Source organism: Myotis davidii, unplaced genomic scaffold (genome assembly GCF_000327345.1).
Source record: "Myotis davidii unplaced genomic scaffold, ASM32734v1 scaffold545, whole genome shotgun sequence".
NCBI lineage: Eukaryota > Metazoa > Chordata > Mammalia > Chiroptera > Vespertilionidae > Myotis > Myotis davidii.
This window is the reverse complement of record NW_006296634.1, coordinates 176392-191878: the sequence shown is the minus strand read 5'-3', so window position 1 is coordinate 191878 and position 15487 is coordinate 176392. Positions and strand designations below refer to the sequence as shown.

At 47.8% G+C, this 15487-nt stretch overlaps 3 protein-coding genes across 6 annotated transcripts in view; 2 read left to right on the top strand and 1 right to left on the bottom strand.

The window, feature by feature from the left end:
- TMCO6 (transmembrane and coiled-coil domains 6) overlaps nucleotides 1-5452 on the top strand; it is a 15926-nt gene extending 10474 nt beyond the window's left edge. The window contains exons 2-12 of one of the 4 annotated variants that reach the window (XM_015569604.1): nucleotides 2026-2141; nucleotides 2233-2416; nucleotides 2664-2768; nucleotides 2914-2999; nucleotides 3228-3344; nucleotides 3585-3696; nucleotides 3809-3811; nucleotides 3932-3995; nucleotides 4137-4231; nucleotides 4608-4775; nucleotides 5023-5452. In XM_015569604.1, the coding sequence (XP_015425090.1) occupies nucleotides 2026-2141; nucleotides 2233-2416; nucleotides 2664-2768; nucleotides 2914-2999; nucleotides 3228-3344; nucleotides 3585-3696; nucleotides 3809-3811; nucleotides 3932-3995; nucleotides 4137-4231; nucleotides 4608-4775; nucleotides 5023-5136 (1164 nt within the window). In that variant the 3' untranslated portion in view covers nucleotides 5137-5452. Of the gene's footprint in view, nucleotides 1-2025; nucleotides 2142-2232; nucleotides 2417-2663; nucleotides 2769-2913; nucleotides 3000-3227; nucleotides 3345-3584; nucleotides 3697-3808; nucleotides 3996-4136; nucleotides 4232-4607; nucleotides 4892-5022 lie in introns of all 4 variants that reach the window. The other 3 variants (XR_001515308.1, XM_006772420.2, XM_006772419.2) reach the window with 3 other exon arrangements.
- A 71-nt stretch (nucleotides 5453-5523) lies between these two features.
- NDUFA2 (NADH:ubiquinone oxidoreductase subunit A2) lies at nucleotides 5524-9451 on the bottom strand. The gene is made up of 3 exons (XM_006772421.2): nucleotides 9289-9451; nucleotides 9057-9163; nucleotides 5524-5721 (listed from the first exon to the last, which is right to left on the bottom strand). The coding sequence occupies exons 1-3, from the start codon at nucleotides 9384-9386 to the stop codon at nucleotides 5630-5632; spliced, it is 297 nt and encodes a 98-aa protein (XP_006772484.1). The 5' UTR covers nucleotides 9387-9451; the 3' UTR covers nucleotides 5524-5629.
- A 104-nt stretch (nucleotides 9452-9555) lies between these two features.
- IK (IK cytokine, down-regulator of HLA II) overlaps nucleotides 9556-15487 on the top strand; it is a 14992-nt gene continuing 9060 nt past the window's right edge. The window contains exons 1-4 of the mRNA XM_006772416.2: nucleotides 9556-9684; nucleotides 10244-10310; nucleotides 12762-12854; nucleotides 13589-13648. Coding sequence (XP_006772479.1) covers nucleotides 9669-9684; nucleotides 10244-10310; nucleotides 12762-12854; nucleotides 13589-13648 — 236 coding nt within the window. The 5' untranslated portion in view covers nucleotides 9556-9668. The remainder of the gene's footprint in view (nucleotides 9685-10243; nucleotides 10311-12761; nucleotides 12855-13588; nucleotides 13649-15487) is intronic.

Sequence of the window (15487 nt, the reverse complement as noted above, 5' to 3'; positions counted from 1 at the left end):
AGATATCAGTAAAATTGGCAGCTGTATCAAACTATATTTCAGATACCAGATATGACTCTTTTTTTTTCTTTTTGTTAATCCCCACCCAGAGGATATTTTTTCCATTGATTTTAAGAGAGAGTGGGAGGGAGGGGGAAAGACAGAGAGAAACATCGATGTGTCACATCGCTAGAGAGACATCCTTGGTTGCCTCGTGTATGCATCCTGTCGAGGGCCAGGGATCGTCCAAGGCCAAGTACGTTCCCTTGATCGGAATGGAACCGGGAACCCTTCAGTCCTCGGCTAGACGCTCTATCCACTGAGCCAAACCGGTTAGGGCAAGAACTCTGAAGGTTTTACATGCCTCCCCATCGCAGCTCTCCACCACCCTCCAGTGGATACTTACTGCAGCCTCCTAACCCGTCATCTGCATCTATGCCGCCCTCAAGTTCGTTCTGCATACATCAGTCAGATGCCTCTTTAAAAAATAGAGACCGGTGGAGGGGGGCTATGTAGAGACCAAACTCCTTTCTGTGACCTATAAAGTTCAGCCTGGTCTAACCTCTACCAACCCAACCTTATCAACTTACTCATCTCAGCCAGAGTCCCCTTTTCAGTTCTTGGAACAATATACCAGGCTCTTTCCTGTCTCAAGGCCTTTGCCTTTGCTGCATCTCAAGTGGGTCCCTTTTGGTATGTTGTCTTAACAACCTGTTTACAGAATATTAATCACTCTAATTTGTTTATCATTTCTCCAACTAATTTTTAAGTCCACAGGAACCTAGACTCTATCTTTGTCATCATTGAAAACTCAGATGCCTGCACAATATTTGGCATATAGGAGATGCTCAGTATTTATTAAGTGAATGAAAAGAATTGGTTTTAGTTCATTTATTCATTCAACAAGCATTGGGCCTACCCTGTTTGTATAATCATTTTGTTTGTTTGATTTTAAATATATTTTTATTGGTTCCAGAGAGGAAGGGAGAGGGAGAGAGAGAGAGCGGTGAAAACATCAATGAGAGAGAATCATCAATGGGCTCACAACCTAGGCATATGCCCCTACCGGGAATTGAACGTGACTTCCTGGTTCATAGGTCAACTCTCAACCACTGAGTCATGCTGGCAGGGCTGTATTATCTATGTTTATAAATATAGTTCACAAAGCACTTACACCTGGGTTATACCGTTTATTCATTGTGTACTTACTTTATGCCAGAACTGTGCTGGGTCCTGAGGTACACAAGAGGAAAAGAGAGTCCCTTTCTTTGAAGTGTTCACAGCCCATGAAAGAGACATGAGGCACAATAGAACCCTTAAGTCTGCCACAGGAAGCCAGAAAAGGCTAATTCCCCAAAGGCAGTGACAGGAGCAGAAATTTGAAGCGAGTGGAAGACCCAGGGAGGGTATGCCAGGCAGAAGAAATAGATTGTGCAAAATCTTTTCTTTTTACTAGTAAATATATTCTTATTGATTTTGGAGAAGAAGGGAGAGGGAGAGACAGGAAAAAAATCAATAATGAGAATCATTGATTGGCTGCCTTCTGCACTCACACAGTTGGGGATGGAGTTCGCAACTCAGTCATGTGCCCTGACCAGGAATCGAACTGTGACCTCCTGGTTCATAGGTCAACGCTCAATCACTAAGCCACACTGGCTGGGTTGATTGTGCAAAATCTTGGCAGCACTAAAAAGTCATGTTATGCTAGGTGTTGGGGTACAGGCTGCATGGGGAGAATGATGAGGCGGAGGTTACGCCAGGCTGAGAGGTTTAAATATTATCCTTGAAGAAAATAGGATAGAAGTTACTCAAATTTTTTTCAGGTGAGAAACTGATGTTTGGTCCTTTATAGATTTAAGTGGCCGGGCTGATTTCCTCTTCTTTCCACTCTACTGCGCTGTTGGCACTTATTAGCCATATTAGTGTGAATGACAAGTTCTAGGGATGGTGCAATATTGGAAGGCTCACAGGTGAAATAGGCAGAGCAGGTCTTGATTTGCTTTCTGGCAACTGTGTGTTGCCATCTCTCCCTGCCCTGGGCTCTAGATCCAGCAGTTCCTGAGGTTGGCCCAGCGGGGGACAGAGGAAAAGGAGAGAGAAGGAGCTCTGGTCAGCCTTCGCCGAGGCTTGCAGCACCCAGAGACACAGCAGACCTTCATCAGGTCAGCGGGTGGCTGGGGTTCTAAGGGATGGATAGGAGTGTGGAGGGGAGGGGCCACAGGCTGAGCTGTGCTCTGGTACTCACTCATGTAGGCTGGAGGGCAGCATGCGGACCCTGGTCGGGCTCCTGACCAGCAACCAGGCCCTGTTGCAGCTTGAGGCGGCTCGGTGCCTTCACGAGCTCTCTCATTCCGAGCAGTCTGAGGTGGCTGAGGCCTGCCTGCCAGCCACGTCCTACCTTCTCACCTACCTCGCCGGTCACAGCTCAGACCTTATAGTAAGCCCTGTCACTTCTACCTTGTTTTTGGCTTGAGTTTAAAAATTGTGTCTTTGGGTCCAGTTTGAGCTGGCAGGTGGGGGGGAGAAAACCTGTTTTCCCGTGATGCCCACAGCCAAGTACACACCAATCATCTTCTATCCTCCTGTGCCCAGGGCCTGGAGAACAGGGCTGCTCCATCTTCCCCACCCCGACCCCCACCTTGGCTTACCATGGGCCAAGCCCAGTGCTTTTGCTCTGCTCTCAGGAGCTCTGTCTGTATACACTGGGGAACCTGATTGTGGAGAGTGAAGCTGGGAGAAGGCAGCTCCTGCCACAGGGCATTGTTGCAGCCTTGGCTTCCTGCATCCAGGTGAGTGTCCGCCCTGACTCCCCTTACTTCCCTGCACATGCCCCAGCTGCTGTGGTTAGGCAGTTCCAGCCACTGCCATATGCTAAGGATTGGGAATCTTCCGGCCCAGCTTCCAGAGCCAGATCCCTACCCTGTCTCCTTCTAGTCCCCCCATCTGGCTGTGCTGGAAGCCCTTGGATATGCCTTGTCCCAGCTCCTGCAGGCTAAGGAAGCGCCAAAGAAGATCATCCCGTAAGTAGAACTGTCTCCAGATGTGCAGTCAGGAGTGACCCATTTGGTAGCGTAGCCCTCGAGACCTGAACAAGTCTGGTTCCAACGCTGTTATACATTTAACCCCATGTGGCTGGCTGGGAAGGGCTTTGGGTTTGGACACTTTCCCACCTGCTATTAGGGTTTGGGAAAAGTGACAGGCATCTTGCCTTCTGTGGTTTCTACTCAGAGCTCTGCTTCTGCCTGCAGTTCCGTCCTGGCCTCCCCTATTCCGGAGCATATGCTGCGACTATTGCAACCTGGACCAAAGCTGAACTCTGGGGTCGCTGTGGAGTTTGCCTGGTGCCTTCACTACATCATCTGCAGGTAACACCGGCCAGTTGGGAAAGTGCCACAGACCTTTCACGGGTTCCCTTCATGACACTCAGGTGTTTGAACTTTGGTTTCTGGAATTATTGTGGTGAAAATGCCCCCTCTCAATAATTCCATGAAAGGTCTTCCTTTCATGGTCTTCTCTTCTTGGAATCGAGGAAACCCACAGACCTAGGCTGTTTGCAAGCTTCCAGGTGGGAATGGCCTAGTAACTACTTGCTTCTTATTGCCCAGCCAGGTCAATAATGCCCTGCTCATCACCCATGGGGCCCTCTCCACGCTGGGGCTGCTACTGTTGTACTTGGCTGGGACTGTCCAGAGTTCTGAAGATGCAGGACTGGAGTTGGTAGGTGAAGAGGACAGGACAAGATCTGCACAACCTTTCTTCCTACTGTTCCTCTTCCAGTGTGCAGGGAGAACCCTCCTCCTTACACCTGACCCCTAACTTGTCTTTGCAGCTGGTGTGCCCTGTGCTTCGGTGTCTAAGCAACTTGCTAACAGAGGAAGCGGTGGAAGCTGGGGGAGGGCAGGTGCAGCTCAGAGATGAGCGTGTTGTGGTGTCCGTATTTATCCTTCTGCAGTTCCTCCGCCAGAAACACCCCAGCCTGCTTCCCGAGGGCCTTTGGCTTCTTAATAACCTCACTGGTAAGAGCCATGATCTGCCCAGGCTGGACCTGTAGATACCGGGGAAACTTCCTTGTGGCTTGGACTGTGGTGGGTAGAATTGAGAGGGGGCATTTTCAGGCTGCAGTTAGGGGGACTTCACCCTGACATTCTTCCTTTCAGCAAACAGCCCTAGCACCTGTACCTCCTTGCTCTCCCAGGATCTGATCAAGCCTCTCTTGCAGTTGTTGCCAGTATCCAATGTGGTGAGCGTATTGGTAGGTACTGGAAGTCATCTGAGCCCAAGGTCTAGTCTAGTGGCTGAAGTGTAAACAGTAGGAGCTCAGAAGTGCCCTTACCTGAGAGCTGGCAGGTGGTATAGTATGGATGGCCTCAGGGCTAGACCCATCTGGGTGTGAGTCCCTAAATTGGTTTACTAGATACTATTCTTGGGAAAATCAATTAACCACCTTAAACTTCAGTTTCCTGATTTATAATTAGGAATAATAATACATGAGGGCCGTTGTGATTACAGAACTTGCTTATGAAATTGCTTGGCACCGTGTCTTGGGCATGTGGTCAGCACTCTAATATTTTTGCTGTCATTGGCCTTCATCCTTTGTGGGGACTGTGTATGTGCATATCTGTCTACAGGTGCTCACAGTTCTGTGCAACATTGCAGAGAAGGGTCCTGCTTATTGCCAGCATCTGTGGCCAGGGCCCCTGCTCCCCTCCTTGCTGGACACATTGGCCTTCTCTGACACTGAAGTAGTGGGCCAGAGTTTGGAGCTGCTGCAACTGCTGTTCCTCTACCAGCCAGAGGTTGGTTTCTCATCCTGTTCTCAATCCTTGTTCTGAAGCTTCTAGCCTCATCATGGCCCCTTTCCTTCCAGTTCTAACTATAGCCACTTCTCTGGACCTGGCTAGCCTGTGTCCAGGTCAGAGCCCACAGCCTCTTGCTGGGAATATACCCTTTCCCAAGAAGAGGTGGGCTAACCCAAAAGGCTCTGGGAATTGAGTGTCAGGGCACAGAGACCCAGGTGTCGAATCCTTTCTCCCCTGCCTTTAGGCTGCCCAGGCCTTCCTGCAGCAGTCAGGGCTGCAGGCCCTTAAAAGGCACGAGGAGGAAGCACAGCTCCAGGACCGAGTGCATGCTCTCCAGCAGACAGCTCTTCACAGATGACTTGGCTTCTCGGTGTCACTTTACTGCACTCCCCCACCCTGCAGCTTCTGTGCCCCATGGCGCCCCTTATGGGGGTGGGAGGGTTAGTGACCATAATGAGGCCTCATGTTCTCTGATTCCACATCTAAGCCTAAACCAAGACCTCTAGACTCCAGCCCTCCCTTTCACTCAGCACTGTCCAGACAGGATTAGAGGGAAGTGGGTGTGGGCTACTTACTCTGGGGCCCTGGAATCTCTCTTTTTTCTTTGGTTTTGTTTTGCTTTAGCAGCTGGTAGCTTTTGATGGGGCAGAATAAAGTTTTATTTTTATATTAAACTGCTCTGCCTCAGTGGTTGCATAATAAGGGGTAGGGGATGGAATGAGGTAAAGAACATCCTGAGACAGCATCTTACAGCACAAGCTTTATAAACAACAGAACACATTTTTCCATATTGTGCTCAGTCCAGCAGAGCCCAGGCTGTGGGTTGTTGCTCATAGTCCTCAGCAAAGGCTTCAGGCTTTGCCACTTAGCACATTCTCTAGGGCTCTGGTTACCTGATCAGCACTAAAGTTGTTCAAGGAGACATTCTTCTCTTGGCCAAATGCTGGAGAGAAAGAGAGGTGACTAAGTATCCACTCCGTACTGTGGGAGCTAGCAGAGTATAACAACAGGTCTTTGTCATCAACTTAAGGTGTTACGATAGGAAGGGTAGTAAAGAGATGACCAAGGTGGATTTGGTATGCCTAGAATTTCCCCCTTGGGCCTCAAGCACATCCAGGAAGCCTAGGTCCAACTAGAATTTTGGCTGATTGTGGGTGGCCACAATGGTAAGGAAGGTGCTTTAAGGAAATGTTAAGGGGCACAGCAGGCATTTATTACCACGTGAGCAGTGCATCTTGGCAGGATACCCATTTTGTGGTTGCCATAGACCAGCCGTGGACAAACTACGGCCTGCGGGCCGGATTCGGCCCGTTTGAAATGAATAAAACTATTGAAAAAAAAGACTGTACCCTTTTATGTAATGATGTTTATTTTGAATTTATATTAGTTCACACACTCCATCCATGCTTTTGTTCCGGCCCTCTGGTCCAGTTTAAGAACCCATTGTGGCCCTTGAGTCAAAAAGTTTGCCCACCCCTGCCATAGACCATCTAGTCTAATGCACTATAGCTATTTGAGTCCATCTCTTCTAGTCTACGGTTTTTGGAAGGAGAGCCTTTTTCCTCCTTCAGTTTTTAGTGCTTGGCATTACTACACATGCCCACGGTTAGAACCAATCTGCCTTACGTGTGACTTCCCTCTTTCTCCAGGCAGTAGTTTTCAGCCACCTAGTAAATCCTATTTTCCCTAAACCAAGGATGCTTAATAGTATAGGGAAACAGATAACAAATCTAATTAAGTGCCATTTGCCAACCACACAGACAAAAGAATAAATCTCCTTTTGGTAGATCATGCAGCTAATGAACATTCTATTGATCCCCTGTAAGACCTGCCCTAAAAACCCAGCCTTTGAAATGCCTGAAAAGCCCAGCTGATATGGCTCAACGGTTGAACCTCAATCTATGAACCAGGAGATCATGGTTCAATTCCTGGTCAGGGCACATGCCAGGGCTATAGGCTCAATCCCCAATATGGGGTGTGCGGGAGGCAGCCGATCAATGATTCTCTCTCATCACTGATGTTTCTCCCTCTTCCTCTCTGAAATCAATAAAAATATATTTAAAAATACATATATATTATAAAATAAAATGCCTGAAAAGGGCCCTGCCCACTTGCTAAGTGGTTAGAGCGGAGTTCCACTGACTAAAGGGTCATGGGTTTGATTCCTGGTCAAGGGCACATACCCTGGTTGCAGGTCCGATCCCCCACCCTGGTCAGGTATGTGGGGGAGGCAACCAGTCGATGTGTCTCTCTCACATCAATGTTTCTCTCCCTTCTCCCTTCCATCCACTCTCTCTAAAGATCAATGGAAAAAAATATCCTTGGGTGAGGATTCATCAAAAAATAAAACAAAATGCCTGAAAAGGAAGGTCCCAGGGTGCTCTCCCTCTAGGGAGCACACCTGTGCCATTCCCTTCGCCCTCTCCTTCCCCCACTGACACGTGTCCCCTAACCTTTAAGGGACCCATAAGACTTGCAACCAGGGGAGCAATGGTCCTTGTTTCACTGTCCTTCGCATGTTTTTGCTGAAGTCAGTAAATTCTTGCTTTTCTACATTTTGTCTCTTTTTTGTTAATTCTCAGCCGAGGATATTTGTGCCATTGGTTTGTAGAGTGGAAGGGAGGGAGGGAGGAGAGACAAAAACATCAATGTGAGAGACACATCATTAGCTGCCAGCAGAATTCACTCCCCCCCCCCCCCGCCACACACACACACACACTGGGGTGGGCATGAAGCTGCAACAGGTACATGTCCTTGACTGGGTATCAAACCTGTGACCTTTCAGTGTGCAGGCCGATGCTCTAATCATAACACCAACCAGGACCACATTTTGTCCCTTGATTGAAATCTCTCCCTCAAGACAAGAACTGAGGTCCTCCTCTGGCCAGTAACAGTAATATGATAAAAAGGAGGTAGGGCCAATGTTACATAACTGGTCTGGGAATGCCTTTTTAAAAAAAATATATTTCATTGATTTTTTACAGAGAGGAAGGGAGAGGGATAGAGAGTTAGAAACATCGATGAGAGAGAAACATCGATCAGCTGCCTCCTGCACACTCCCTACTGAGTATGTGCCCTTGACCAGAATTGAACCTGGGACCCTTCAGTCTGCAGGCCGACGCTCTATGCACTGAGCCAAACCGGTTAGGGCTGGGAATGCCTTTTTGAAGAGATCATATATAAACTCAGAACTGAAAATAACAACCTGAATAAGGAGCCAGCCATGGATGTCTGGCAGAAGTGCATTCTAGGAACATACATGTAAAGGTGCAACCCTGTTATGTCCAGCTACATCACCCTCTCATATAATGAAGATGAAGTGAGATTTGGGTAGGAAAGCACCCAGCACAGAGCCTAGCATTAAGTTTCAACACAGAATCATTACTCTAGGTTTTCATTATTGAGATCCTAACTCTCCACCTGGGCTGGCCCTGCCCACACATAATCTGGAAGGGCCTACACTGACGAGAACTGATCAGCACCTTTTCTTCCCCGGTCCGAAACCTCTTCTGGATTAAAAAAATGACAGCTCCTGTTCCCTAAGTTAGGATGGGGCTGCCTTCACACGCCTGTTACCCAGGACATAAAGCATCCTATAATCCAGTGGTTCTCACCTTCCTAATGCCTCGACCCTTTAATACAGCTCCTCATGTTGTGGTGACCCCCAACCATAAAATTATTTCCGTTGCTACTTCATAACTGTAATGTTGCTACTGTTATGAATCGTAATGTAAATATCTGATATGCAGGATGTATTTTCATTGTTACAAATTGAACATAATGAAAGCACAGTGATTAATTACAAAAACATCATGTAATTATATATGTGCTTTCCAATGGTCTTTGGCGACCCTTGTGAAAGGGTCGTTCGACCCCCAAAGGGGTCGCGACCCACAGGTTATAATATAATCGTACAGCCCTGACCGGTTTGGCTCAGTGGATAGAGCGTCGGCCTGCGGACTGAAAGGTCCCAGGTTCGATTCCGGTCGGGGGTATGTACCTTGGTTGCGGGCACATCCCCAGTGGGAGTGTGCAGGAGGCAGCTGATCGAGGCTTCTCTCTCATCGATGTTTCTAACTCTCTATCCCTCTCCCTTCCTCTCTGTAAAAAGTCAATAAAATACATTAAAAAAATATATATAATCGTACAAACGTAAGTCTCCTTATTGGCAACAAGGTCAAAAGCAAGGCCAAAGCCTCAGTCCCGGTCTCTGCGGTTTCTCTTCTCGAACCCTTGTTTCCCCACCGGGGCCCCAGACCCCCAGCGTCCTGCACTCACCGTAGCGGGCCCAGAGCTTGGGCTGCACCTCGGAGCACTCGCGGATGAGGATGGGCAGGTCGGGGTTCGCCTTCTTCAGCTCCACATAGCGTTTCTCGATGAAGTCCCTGCGGGGCCCGAGAAAGCGCCGCGCGTACGGTGTGGGCGCGGGCCTTCCCAAACGCCCGGGAGGTCGAGGTCGTGACCCCGAAGCCCCGGAGCCCGCCCGCCCGCCTACTACGCTGCACCTCACCTGACGCCCTGGCTGCCAGGCGAGCGCTGGCATAAGTGGATGCGAATCTCCCGCAGACCCAGCTTGGCCCCGACGCCCCGACTCGCCGCCGCCGCCATCGCTATCTCCGCTGGTACCCAAGCCCCTGCCCAGGCCTTCCGGCCAAGTTCTCCAGACCGACCAATCGCGGACCTCCAGTCCCGCGATAACTGGGCTGACGTAAGGGGGCGGGGCCACGTGTAGCTACTGTAGGGCGCCCCGGTGTCCTCCAGTTTCCTGGCGAGAGTGTGGAGCGCAAGGCACTGTGGGTTGTCTGCGGAGGTGCATTGTGGGGAGAAGGCTGCCGCTGCTCTGTTGTTGTTGGAGACTGAGTGCTTCGTGGCGCTGAGACCGCCGACAATATGCCGGAGCGGGATAGTAAGTTTCGGGTTTTCTCCCCTTTCTTCTCTGAGGAACTCGGGACACTTGGCGCGTTCTTTTGGCTTTAAACCGGGTGTGTGTTCGGGTGGGTGGAGAAGGGCCGGAGTGACGCCTGGAGCCGGGGAAGCCGTTGGGCCCCGAGTGAGGCTGCGCAGCCCAGACTGTCTCTAAGTCTCGTCTTTGCCCCAGGTGACGGCAGATAGAGCTGATCCGTGAACTTTTCTCCCCTCTCCCCAACCCGGTATCACTTAATTTGGGTTGAGCCAATTTGTCTCTTACGTGGCATCTTAGATGTTATCCCGAGGAAGTCTTTGCTGATCTTCCCGCGCTGGTTTAGGGGTCCCTCTCCTCTGGGCCCCTACAACCCTTTGTATTTTTTCCACTTCATTACTTACTGCATTGGATTGTTACTGTCGTTCTTGCCTTTTCTTCCTCACAGATTGTGAGCAATTTGACAGGAAAGCAAATCTGTATTGTTCACTATTAAATCCCCGACTTTTGCATAGGACCTGCCACAAAAGAGATTGATTGAATTTATGCTAATTCTTTTTCTTAGGTGAACCGTTCTCCAACCCTCTGGCCCCAGATGGCCACGATGTGGATGATCCTCACTCCTTCCACCAGTGAGTGTTTTGACCTAGGACCATGGGAAAAAGGTGGACAGTGAGCAGGGTGGAGATGGAGGTGGTGGTGGTGGTGATGGTCAAAGAATCCTGAGTGTCTTGTCAGCAAGGATGGTCAAGAAATTGTACCACTTGCCCCTTTAATAGGATCCCTGCAGGCCAGGCCTCTAGTATGCATATAAGATCTTTGGTTAATCACTTCCCGCCCTCCCCCTCTCCCCTTCCCTCTGAGATTCATCAGTCTGTTCCTTGTTTCCCTGCCTGTGTATTGAGTGTCTGCCCCCTGGCAGTCATTGTGGGTCATAGCTGTTGTACGGTTGCTTAGGCTTTTATATATATACCAGAGGCCCGGTGCACAAAATTTTCATGCATTGGGGGAGGGGGGTCCCTCAGCCTGGCCTGTACCCTCTCGCAATCTGGGACCCCTGACCCCTAACCACTTGCCTGCCTGATTGCCCCTAACCGCCTCAGCCCCCACCACCGTGGCGATGTCCGGAAGGATGTCCGGAAGGTCTTTCGGCTGTCTGGTCTAATTAGCATATTATACTTTTATTATAGGTAGATGCTAGTAATTGGCCATATATAGGTGAATGGCATTGTTTGGTCATAGGATGTACACACTTAAATCTTCTATAATAATAAAAGCATAATATGCAAATCGACCTAATGACCGAACAGCAGAACAACCGTCTGATCTTCCATACAACCACACTATGACATGCACTGGCGCCAGGCCAGCCAAGGCAGGTGCGATGCAATTGGTTGGGGGGCCCCACCATCGCCCCATGACTGCCCCGCAGAGGGAGACCCAGGCCACCCTCTGTGGGGCGATTGATGGGGGTGGCTCCATGATTGATCACCCTGCAGAGGGAGACCCAGGCCAGCCAAGCAATCATACCTCATGCCTGTCTCCTGCAGAGGGAGATCAGTGGCAGGGGAGCGGGGGCACTGCCGCACAGATACTGTGCACGAATTTCCTGCACTGGGCCTCTAGTTTTAATATATACTGTCAGATTGCTCTCCAAATAGATTCTAGTTTCATTTTATCAGCAGTGTATGAAACTATCCACTTTTCAAATTCTCTCTGATAGTTAATTTATCAAATGTTTTAAAAAATTAACACTGAAAAATAAATAAAAATTAGCACTCTGGCCCTAGCTGTTTTGGCTCAGTGGATAGAGTGTCAGCCTGGGAATTGAAGAGTCCCAGGTTCGATTACAGTCAAGGCCACGTGCCTGAGTTGTGGGCTTGATCCCCAGTAGGGTGCAAGAGGCAGCCAATTAGTGAGTCTCTCATCATTGATGTTTCTATCTCTCTCCCCTCTCTCCCTCCTCTCTGAAACCAATAAAAATATATTTAAAAAAAAAGTCAGCCGAAACCGGTTTGGCTCAGTGGATAGAACGTCGGCCTGTGGACTGAAAGGGTTCAGGTTCGATTCCAGTCAAGGGCATATACCTGGGTTGCGGGCACATCCCCAGTAGGAGATGTGCTGGAGGCCGCTGATCGATGTTTCTCTCTCATCGATGTTTCTAACTCTCTATCTCTCTCCCTTCCTCTCTGTAAAAAATCAATAAAATATATTAAAAAAAAAGTCAGAAGAGATTAAGTCTAAGATTAGAAATCAACTCTTTGAGGAAATAAGATAATAGTTTTTAAAAAATTAGCACTCTGATGTATTAGAAGTGGCATGTTTGTTTGTTTGGTTAATTCTCTCCTGAGGATTTTTTCCATTGATTTTTAAAAATATATATTTTTATTGATTTCAGAGAGGAAGGGAGAGGGAGAGAGATAGAAACATCAATAGTGAGAGAGAATCATTGATCGGCTGCCTACTGCAGGCCCCATACTAGGGATCCAGCCCTTAACCCAGGCATGTACCCTGACTGGAAATTGAACCGTGACCTCCCATGGGTCTCATAGCTTGACACTCAACCACTGAGCAATGCCGGCTGGGCTTGCCATTTACTTTTTTAGAGAGAGTGGAAAAAAAGGAGAGAGAGAAAAAAAAATCCATGTGAGAAAGACACATAGATTGGTTGCCTCCTGAACATGCCTCAATGAGGCTGGGGATTGAACCCGCAACCCAGGTACATGCCCTTGATTGGGAATTGAACCTGAGACCCTTTGGTGCTTGAACTGATGCTCTAAGCAAAACTGGACAAGGTGTGGCATGTTTTTTCTTTTTTATTGTTTAGTGATTTGAGAGACAGAACAACATTGATCTGTTGTTCTACTTATTTATGCATTCAGTGGTTGATTCTTGCATGACCAGGCATGGAACCTGCATCCTTGGCATATCGGGATGATGCTCTAATCAACTGAGCTCCCTCATCAGATGGCATGTTTTTGTTTTAAGTTGTATTTTCTTATTTCCAGTAAAATTAGCCTTTTTTTGCATATTTCTTTTCCAAATCTTATTGGGTATTAATGTTTAAAATCTTTGCCTTCTAGATCAAAACTCACTAATGAAGACTTCAGGAAACTTCTCATGACCCCAAGGGCTGCACCTACCTCTGCACCACCCTCAAAGTCACGTCACCATGAGTAAGTTCTGGGGTGATCCAACCTGTCTCCCATCTCCTTCCTACAGAAAATCTACTGATCTAGATGTCTTAGGAACTGGAAGGCTAGTTCTTTTTGAATAAGCCTGTGGTTCTGATTCTTTCTTTCTGGAGATTAAAGCTCCAGGGAGCCTGGGATGCTCTGGGATCCCACTTCTTAGCGTGTGTTCCATGAACCACTTGTACTAGAGTTGCTGCTGGTGCTTAAATAGGCAGATTTCTGGGCCCATTCTAGCCCCATGGACTCAGATTTGGGGGCAAATATTTTGGGGTACGTAATTTTAATAGTCCTTTAAGTGGTTGCAATCCTCTCTAAAGTGAGAACCACTCACCTACAAATATTAACATGGATCTCTGCCTGATTGAAACTCTTGCTTTGGCCAGTGTTCTAGACCAGCGGTTGCCAACCAGGTGGTCCATGAGGTCTGAAAGGTTGGCGACTGCTGTTTTTTTGGCGACTGCTTTTTTTTTTTTTTTTTTATTATTAGTTAAGGTGTTACAAATGTTTCCTTATCCCCCCCAACCCCCAACGACTGCTGGTTTAAGCAAACCTTTGGAGCAGCAGTTGCCAGCGGGTGTTCCACAGACCACTGGGGGTCTCTGAGGTCTGAAAGGTTGGTGACTGCTGTTCTAGACCTTTCTTCAGCACCTCAAGGCCACTTAGGGTTTCTGGGGCTGTGGCAATATTTTGCTATCAGTGAGTTTCTTCTCTTCTAGGATGCCAAGGGAGTACAATGAGGATGAAGATCCAGCTGCACGACGGAGGAAAAAGAAAAGGTAAAGGAAGGATGGAGGAGTGTGGGTTTTTGTTTTTGGTAAATCTTCACGAGGATATTTTTTCCCCATTGATTTTTAGAGAGTGTGGAAGGGAGAGAGAAAGACATCAATTGGTTGTCTCCCACGTGCACTCCAACCAGAGCCAGGGATTGAACTTGCAACCCAGGTTATATGCCCTTTACTGGGAATCGAATCCACAATCATTCAGTGCAAGGGCTGACGCTCTATCCATTGAGCGACACTGGCCAGGGCAGTCTTGGGTTTTAATTTGGACAGTGTCACATGGATGTTTCTCTCTCTCTTTCTCCTCCTCCCTCCCACTCTCTCTTAGACTAGAGACTGAGGTTTTCCTTTTTTTTTAAAAAAAAAAAAAAATATATATATTTTATTGATTTTTTACAGAGAGGAAGGAAGAGGGATAGAGAGTTAGAAACATCGATGAGAGAGAAGCATCGATCAGCTGCCTCCTGCCCACCCCCCACCGGGGATGTGCCTGCAACTAAGGTACATGCCCTTGAGCGGAATCCAACCTGGGACCCCTCAGTCCCTAGGCCGATGCTCTATCCAGTGAGTCAAACCGGTCAGGGCGAGGTTTTTCTTTTCATGAGACTGCTTTCATGGTGGAGAGGAATGATATGTGGAGTGGTAGTTTAGGGTTTTGGAATCAGCCTGTCATGTTTTAATCTCCTCTTTACCAGTTTCTAGCAGCATAACCTTAGCATTTTGTTTAACCTTTCTAATTGTCAATATTATCATGGGTAGAATAGAGCTAGTGATAAAAAACTTTTATCAGGTTGTCATGAGGATCAACTGTGATAATACATGTAAACACTTAGTACCAGTGCCTGGCATATAGTAACCACCCAGTAAATCTTGGCTGCCATCATCATGATCATTATTTAGATGATACTAAACTTTCTGGACCTATGCTTTGCTTTCCTCTCTTCTGGGGGAGGCCCAGCAAGGACTGATGTATTTTCTGTTGAAATTTGGAAGGAGATAATAATTGGGATGACTTCATGGTTGCCCTATAGAGATTCAGTGATATAGAGTTGGGTGTCATTAAAGAATTCTAAAGTGACAGATGGAGTGTCCTGAGGTGGCAGATGGAACAATCTATACTAATAAAAGGGTAATATGATAATTAGAGTGGACATCTTCTGGACAACCATACGGACCTCCTTCCTGACAAAGCTGAGCCGGGCGCCTGTGGCTGTGCCTGGGCTGGGGAGAAGCCGCCCTCGGTCCCAGGCCAAGAAGCCACCCTGTCTGCAGTCCCGGGGCGAAGAAGCCAAGCCACCTGTGGTCCCGGGGCGAAGCTGGGCACCAGCTTAGGAACATCTTGCAGGAGGAGAATTCTGTCTGGGTTTCCCCAAATTTCCTCAGCCCCTACTCACCCCTCTGTAAAGGCACAGAACAAGTGAGGCCCCCTAAATAAAAATCAGAGGTCTCCAGCAACTGATCCAGTGGGCCTCTCTCATCACAGTCGTTTGGACTGGATGGCATTTGAGTATTTATTTAGGCACCAGACAGAGAAAACACAAGCTCAAGTCATGATCTCTACCCTTAAATAATTCACAATCTTATTAGAGTGAGTGGATGATAAAAGCGAAGTAATGACATCAGAATGTAAGGCAACAATACAGAGAGGAACAGAGGCAATTGCTAGGGTGATTTTCCAACAATTAGTACAAAGAGTATGTGCTATGAATTACATTAAAAAATATGTGTAGAAGCTGCTTCATGAGTAGCTACTTCCTATTTTAAAGGAAGCTGAGTCCCATGTGAACTGTGTAATATGCTATGATATTTGAGGCACAGAAAAAGGATTAAATATTC

Bases quoted from the DNA above. Each gene is read 5' to 3' on its own strand.
- NDUFA2 (XM_006772421.2), bottom strand. From the start codon at position 9,386: ATGGCGGCGGCGGCGAGTCGGGGCGTCGGGGCCAAGCTGGGTCTGCGG. The intron at 9,164-9,288 runs GTGAGGTGCAGC...CGGGCCCCGCAG, and splicing joins CCTGGCAGCCAGGGCGTCAG to GGACTTCATCGAGAAACGCT. The intron at 5,722-9,056 runs GTGAGTGCAGGA...CTTTCTCTCCAG, and splicing joins CAAGCTCTGGGCCCGCTACG to CATTTGGCCAAGAGAAGAAT.